The 8,456-nt window shown below is 39.3% G+C and overlaps 1 protein-coding gene across 1 annotated transcript in view; it reads right to left on the reverse strand.

Annotated features, from left to right (window-relative positions):
* Positions 1-8,071, reverse strand: part of ltk (leukocyte receptor tyrosine kinase) — a 134,092-nt gene extending 126,021 nt beyond the window's left edge. The window contains exon 1 of the mRNA XM_034159725.1: positions 7,862-8,071. Within this exon, the coding sequence (XP_034015616.1) occupies positions 7,862-7,913 (52 nt within the window). The 5' untranslated portion in view covers positions 7,914-8,071. The remainder of the gene's footprint in view (positions 1-7,861) is intronic.
* Between the last annotated feature and the right edge of the window lie 385 nt (positions 8,072-8,456).

Here is an 8,456-nt window from a genome sequence, read left to right on the forward strand (position 1 = left end):
TCAGGCTTTCAAAGAGAAAAGCATGTTCAACAGGTGCTGGCTTCATCCTTAAATAGGGGACACCTGATTCACACCTGTTTGTTCCACAAAATTGACGAACTCACTGACTGAATGCCACACTACTATTATTGTGAACACCCCCTTTTCTACTTTTTTTTTTACTACCGAATCTACTGAATCTACTGGTACCTTGTTTCCCATGTAACAATAAGAAATATACTCAAAACCTGGATTAATCTTTTTAGTCACATAGCACTACTATTATTCTGAACACTACTGTATCTCCTGGCTGTCACATAGATGGTTACTTTGTAGAGGTTTGAGGATGGACTGGGTGTCTGCCAACCAGGACCCCCAGCCTATTTCTGCAATTCCGATATACTTATCAGTGGCCTTATCAATTACTTTAATTTTGTCCATTGTACTTGACGAACTGTGCAATTGATGACAGCCACTAAAAACAACACAGTAGAGTTCTTTACCAGCAATGTGTCATGTTTGACTCTGATACAAGTGACGTGTGCATTTCATTACTCCCTGCAGCAGCGTTTTGACCCTCCTCACCACCTGGCAAATTTTTAATCCTGTGTATTTCAGCTGCATTCTACTTTTCCTCCCAAACATGCCAAGATGAAGTGTGGTCACTTCTGCAATTCCGCAACTTCAGCTTGGCTCCTTCCTCAAACGTTCCATACTCATGTTCCGCTGAACACCATCTACAAATTGCTGCTGCATGATCAAAGCGCTGGTACGTAAAGCACCGCAGTGGGAGAGGGTTGGAAGGCAGCACACTATACAGCAGCATCACTAGCCAATGAAACCTTTTCCAGGCAACACATCCTGATCAAACGTCAACAACAACGAAAAAACTGTTTTGTCGCCATTCAGTTTATTTCTATATTTTTGCCATTTACTTTTTATCGTGTTTTTTTTTTTTTTTTGAGAAAGGGAAACACAAAAGTTCCAATTAGACAAAATTCAAGAGCTGAACAAAAATACAACCAAGCAAAACAAACAAACTAATGAACCAGTCAACAATGTCCATCCTTTTTAAGTATAAGGTGTGCATCTCTCAATAATAAAAATCTGATACAATTATTATGGAATGATTTCCTGAAATATTCTTTGTTTAATGCAGACATTGATTTTCCATGATCAATTAGAATAAGCCAAAATCTTCAAATACGTACATATTTCATCAACAACTAGGGGCTTTTTTCAGGTTGTTATTACTGTACTGCAACTGTTCTGTCTCTGCTAGACTTTTTTGTTTTGTTTTTTAACCAATGGGGGCAACACCAAATTCAGTAGCAGAAAGGGCAGCATAGGAGACGCCCTAAAGAAGAACCTAATTTGTTAGCATAGGATAGGTAGCATAGCATAACTTTCCCTTTCTGAGGCGGTCTGACAGTATTCACAAATTTTGAACCCCAAGTAAAGTTCAAGTGTGTTCATTTATCTGTTATACCGTCTACAACAGTTAGACATGTTCATTTTGTTTTGATCTCACAAAGTTAAATGATCCTAGCTGTGACTAGTCTTGCAATAGACTAGCGATGGCCTCTGAATTTTTAAAAGACTTTGAAAACACAGACGTAGGAGCAAAACAAGCTTAACGTAACTGATTTATAACGTTAAAATCAAGCCATTCAGGGGCCCGTGTATCAATGTATTCATATATATTACATTAAAATGTTTTTTTGATTTGTATCGGTTAATTGTTACACCCCTAGTGCAAATTTAACAAATTTAATTTAACAAACAATTTAACGGAATCAACCAAGCATTTTAAGAACAATCCCTGTTTCTCAAGACCAGGCACCTAAGTGACTCTATTCTACTCTATTCTACTTTCTTTTTATAGATATTTAGATACACCTTAGTATACACTTGTAGAGTTCTACCTTAGAATTGGAATGTCTTATAGAAGACATACTTTACTGAATTTTCATATGCTTGGTCAATCCATTAATTTACTATTGGTAAGTCCTTCTTGAGCCATATTTTGCTCAAAGCCTAAATTTTCTTAATAAATATTTATCTTGCATTGCCATGGCCACTGCTAGCCATTTGGGTGCCCTAAGCATAATTGCCTCACAAGACCACGTAGACATTCCTGTCACACTGATTAATGCAGGTGTGTATTATTGAGCTTAGGTTTTGAGAAACTTTGCTCAGCAGAGGCAACTTAACAGGGACAGTTCATGCAGCACACCAAGCAATACAGAGATTCAGATGAACCTCTTGAATCTGATTATTATGCAGAAATGTAAGCATCTCCATCTCAGGTCTATAAATATCAGGAGTTTCTGCCTCTGTCACCCTCATCTGCATTTCAGTCCACTGGGTTTTTCAAGACCTTCTTGGACATTCATTGAACTTTACTGAAATCAAATAGTACTCTGAATCTTTAACCTGACTCGGTGTCTTGCACCACTCTTGCACTGACATCAAAGCAGAGTCTACAACACTATTGAGAAATGTTACCTTGAGGCTTTTGAGGGCATCATCTCCAACCTCTCAGGCAAACTGATTTTTACTGTTCCTGAGCCTTTTCTTCTTCAGGTCTCATTCTGTGCAAATTCAAAGTCTCTGTATTTTGGATTTAGAATGCAAGTCAGGAGAAAAATAAAACTGTATTATTTGCTCCAGAGAATGTGCTTTCGAATGGTAAATGGACAGCAATTTTACAACCCCAATTCCAATGAAGTTGGGATGTTGTGTGAAATGTAAATAAAAATGGGATACAATGATTTGAAAATCCTCTTCAACCTATATTCTATTGAATACACCACAAAGACAAGCTATTTAATGTTCAAACTGATAAACTTTATTGTTTTTGTGCAAATATTTGCTCATTTTGAAATGGATGCCTGCAACACGTTTCAAAAAAGTTGGGACGGGGCAACAAAAGACTGGGAAAGTTGATGAATGCTCAAAGAACACCTGTTTGGGAACAGGCGAGTGTCATGATTTGGTATAAAAGGAGCATCCCAAAAAGGCTCAGCCATTCACAAGCAAAGATGGGGCGAGGATCACCACTTTGTGAACAACTGTGTAAAAAAAAAAAATCCAATAGTTTAAGAACAATGTTTCTCATCGTTCAATTGCAAGGAATTTAGAGATTCCATCATCTACAGTCCATAATATGATCAGACGATTCACAGAATCTGGAGAACTTTCAACACATAAGCAGCAAAGCTGAAAACCAACACTGAATGCCCGTGACCATCGATGGCCTCAGGTGGCACTGCATTAAAAACCAACATCATTGTGTAAAGGATCTTACTGCGTGGGCTCAGGAACACTGTCAGTTAACACTGTTCGTCGCTACATCTACAAGTGCAAGTTAAAACTCTACCATGCAAAGTGAAAGCCATACATCAACAACATCCAGAAACACCGCCGCCTTCTCTGGGCCCGAGCTCATTTGAAATGGACAAACGCAAAGTGGAAAAGTGTGCTGTGGTCTGATGAGTCCACATTTCAAATTGTTTTTGGAAATCATGGATGTCGTGTTCTCCAGACAAAAGAGGAAAAAGACCATCCAGATTGTTACCAGTGCAAGGTTCAAAAGCCAGCATCTGTGATGGTATGGGGGTGTGTTAGTGCCCATGGCATGGGCAACTTACACATCTATGATGGCACCATCAATGCTGAAAGGTACATCCAGGTTTTGGAGCAACACATGCTGCCATCCAAGCAAGTCTTTTTCAGGGACGTCCCTGCTTATTTCAGCAAGACAATGTCAAGCCGCATTCTGCACGTGTTACAACAGCGTGGCTTCGTAGTAAAAGAGAGCGGGTACTAGACTGGCCTGCCCATTGAAAATGTGTGGCGCATTATGAAGTGCAAAATATGACAATGGCTGTTGAACAACTGAAGTTGTATATCAAGCAAGAATGGGAAAGAATTCCACCTACAAAGCTTCAACAATTAGTGTCCTCAGTTCCCAAACGCTTATTGAGTGTTGTTAGAAGGAAAGGTGATGTAACACAGTGGGAAACATACCACTGTCCCAGCTTTTTTGAAACGTGTTGCAGGCATCCATTTCAAAATGAGCAAATATTTGCACAAAAACAAAAAAGTTTATCAGTTTGAACGTTAAATATGTTGTCTTTGTGGTGTATTCAATTGAATATAGGTTGAAGAGGTTTTGCAAATCATTGTATTCTGTTTTTATTTACATTTTACACAATGTCCCAACTTCATTGGAATTGGGGTTGTATAATGCCACTGATGCCTCACATTCACCCATTTTCACACATGCACACTGATGTCAGTGTTCTTCCATGCAAGGCACTCAACTGCACAATGGGAAGAATTTGTGGATTAAGAAACCTTAGTGATTTTCTGGTCTGAACTCTGAAGAGGAATCAATCCGAGGACCCTCTGATCACAAGCTCACCTCTCTAACCTAAGACTATCACCTCCCTTTACCCAGCCAGCAGTAATTTTGCCACAAATTAGCTTTGATTTTTCAAACCAATCTTTCATGAAGAAGGGGATTCAGTGCAGAATTTGTGCCAAATCAATATACCAATCTGGAGGGAAAAAAAAAAAAACAAATGGAGTTCATAGCAGATGTACACAATTTTCTGTGGCTGCCTTGAAGAAACTGCCAAAAACAAAACTGACATATAATTTCAGATTAAATCAATCATGCTAAAGTTTGACATTTAGGAAAAATAGTTGATTTCACTGTTTTCACATGTAAGGCATTCATAGAAACTGTTTGGCTGTAATAATCAAGAAGAACTCACAATCACCAGTTATCTTTGTGGAAGTGTTTGGTGATGCAGATGTATTTGCAAGAGAACAAATATCCAAGTACTTGGAGTCTTGGTGGTTTCTGTCTTGCTGTATGGTTGTGATTTGGACGATAATCAGTGACCAAGGTGACGACTTGATGACTGTATTTGGTACTAGGTCACTTTGGAGGATCCTTGGGTATTGCCGGAATGACTTTGTGACAAACAATCAGTTATTTAAGGAGACCAGCATTAAGGGTATCACTTGCGTTGTGAGGGAACATTAGCTATGACATTGTGGCCACATGGTGTGTGTCTCTGTGCATGTTTCAATTTACTTCAGTTCCATTTATTTTATTTGTATAGTGCCAAATCACAACAAAGCTCCCTCAAGGCATTTCACATGAGTAATGTCTAACCTTACCAACCCCCCTGACCAAGCAGACAGGTGACATTGGTAAAGAAAAACTCCCTCTGGTGATAATGAGGAAGAGACCTCAAGCAGACCTGACCCAGATGGGTGACCCACTGCTTAGGCCATTCAAAAAGTAACAAGGTTTTTACAGATTGTACAACAGTTTCTTTACAAACAGAAGAGCAATGAAAACAGAGTCCTTAATTGAAAGTACAGTAGATGATCCAGGTAACTCAGTAGCTTAGTTTTCATCACAGATTTGTGCAAAAGTTAAATGATATTTTCAGAATACAGACAAAACACTGTATTGAAATGACAGCATTTCCATTGAATTATGAAAAGCGACTGCTGTGTTTTGTCCTCTTACTACAACTGTCAACCCAGCAAGGCTCTCACAAGAACAGTCATTACAATATGGTGACAGAAGGGTAAATCCCTCTAAATATTGTGATTTCATTATTTATTTATTTTTAAATCGAATGTCGCTGTAACATCATCTCTTATAAGGTTTAACAAAATCCCCAACACTTCTGACTACACATACCGTGTCATGTCACAGCGGAAAAAGTGTTCACATATCAGTTTTGCGAAATGGAGCTTTTTCAGATCACCTGAAGAACCACCACATGCAAGTGAAAAAACTTTTTTTGCAATACTTGAGAGGTTCCATTAAATGTTTTTCAATTTGCAACTTCACATTGCGCAATATTGATGGTGCATCTGCCAGTGTTGATGACCCTGCTGGCCTGGAGAAGGCCAAGGGGGACACGCACTTCTAACCTGGCTGCAGCAGATATAGCTGCTTTCACGATGGTTCGGTTGTCTACCTGAGCGGTTCCTATCCTAGACCCAAGGTAGTCTCATAGCATGGATTTCACCTTGGTGGGCGGCCATTCAGGCCAAGGTGAAACAGTTGCAGGAAAAAATATTGGTGTGTTGGTGTCATCATATCAGCTATTGTGGACTGTTTTTAATCACCAGAAAGCTTTTACACCACAGAGATCCAGCTATACTAAAATACAAAATGGATAAAATGTAATTAAATGAAGTGAAATGGGGACTGATAATTATGAAATGGGGTAAAAGAGGGTGCGGCAATTTACCCAAACTGACCCAGACTGACCCAAAGTGACTCCAACGATGGACCTAAACATGACTAAATGAAGTACTTTTATTTGTTTTTGGAAATGCACTCCGTTCTCAAAACAGTACGAGGCGCTCTCCCTCCCTCCCTCTGTCTTGCTGTCTCTTCAGAATGCTGAAACAAACAAAGGATGTTAAAGTACATTTGTGAGTAACGGCAATTTTTGGGGGGCAGGGGGGGGCGACATACAACGGACTCTGAACTTTGATATCTGATGTTACGAGACCTGACGAGGCAGGCAGCTGTACGTCTGCAAAGGTAAGTGCCATTTGCTTTTAATCTACCATTTTGAGAATGGAGCGCATTTCCGAAAATAAAAAAAAATTACTTCATTTAGTCATATTTGGGTCAGTTTAGGTCAGTCTGGATCAGTTTGTCTGAGTTTGGGTAAATGGTCGCACCTGGTAAAATATAACTAAATGGAGCAAAATGGGGTGTGACAATTTACCCAGACTGACCTCAACTGACCCAGACTGACTCCAATATGAGTAAATTAAGTACATTTTTTGTTGTTCTTTGTGGCATTTTGGAAATGCAGAAATGTGCTCCTTACGCAAACCGGCCAGGTGTGCCATCTGGTGTTCAAGAGATGAAACTTCAGTCACTGCCCCAATAATGGACCCATTTAGATGTTCATAAAATTTCGCTCCATTTTGTTACGTTGTACCCCCATTTTGTAATCATCAGTCCCCATTTGGCTCCATTTCATTACATTTCGCCCATTTCGTATTTTAGTGTAGCACCTGTAGAAGATGTGTGCAGCCTGTAAAGGTGACTAATTTGAAAAATAGCTCTCAGATGGTCATTGTGGTTCTAAAGCCTGTGAACTTTCCATCTTAAGACAACTGGATTCTGGGGGGAAGACAATCTGTCTTCACTATAAGGAAAGTCCCGTAAAACTGAATGAGTCACGACTAAGTTAAAATAATAAACCTGTTTGCTGGCATCCAAATCAGCTCTTCATAACGTCAATGTCCATAAAAGACACACATCTGTCAGGCTTAAACACAAACTCCACTCAAGTCATATGAACACTGACTGGAACAGGTGAACAAGGAGCAAGAAAGAAGAGAATTTAAATTCACCAACAATAATTAACGTATGCCATATAACATATGACAGCAATTGGTTTAATATTTTGTTTTCTTTGTTAGGTGTAAACGTTAATGTTTGTAAGGAGTTACAACATCCCTTTTCATTACTTTAACTTTTACACTCTGCTGCATTGAAAAACCAACACTGCCCCTGAACGCAACTGAAGCACTTCTTCTTGCGAAGTGTTGTTGCACTGCAGTGCTCAGAAATGTAAATCAAAGTGAACCCCAGGAGAATACGACAACTTCACTAATGTCCTATTTCAGAAACCCCGAGCGTGTGCGCACACAAACCACACTAACGGGACATTTGAAGCCAAACTGCGGCAGTCGAACAGCGGGTTTCATTTGACACGTTGTTTGCTAAATTGGTTCGATCAATCAGAGGAAAAACTTTCACCACGATAAACGCTTGGTGGTGCTTCAGCAAAACGGGAATGAGAGTAAAATGACTTACTTATCAAAATGACGATGGAGAGGTGAGTATCGTGGAATTTTATGTATTCCATGACTCCTTCTTTTTGATCCAAAGAGCGACACCTTTTTACAACCTCATGAAGACGTTTCAGGAACTGAACAGAGCGTCAAAAACAAATTCATGAAACACTACAGATCAAACGCGTTTCTCCGGCGGCCAGTTGAGTTGTTCTTCACTCCTTCATGATGCTGCTGCAGAGTGACGGGGAAAAAAAACTCCTCTCTCTCTCTCTCTCTCTCTCTCTCTCTCTCTCTCTCTCTCTCTCTCTCTCTCGAGACAATTTTTCATCTCCCTTTAACCATGTATAGGATCATATTTGCGTCAAAATAATAATACAAATATTAATATTATTATTATTATTATTGGTATTGTTGTATATTAGTATTGTTGCCAAAAAAAAGACTTAAATTCTGAGCTCCATCTGGATGTCAGAGCCCAAGAACCAGATGATTCTTTAAAGAAACTCATCTGCTTCTTTCAGCTACAACCCAAGGTTTTTGTCTACAGGTGATGATTAGAAAAATCGACTCTGCTTTCGGGCCCAGCTGTGTTTTCTCCTTTGTTGTTGTGAGAA

The sequence above is a fragment of the Thalassophryne amazonica genome, chromosome 19 (genome assembly GCF_902500255.1).
Source record: "Thalassophryne amazonica chromosome 19, fThaAma1.1, whole genome shotgun sequence".
NCBI classification, from domain to species: domain Eukaryota; kingdom Metazoa; phylum Chordata; class Actinopteri; order Batrachoidiformes; family Batrachoididae; genus Thalassophryne; species Thalassophryne amazonica.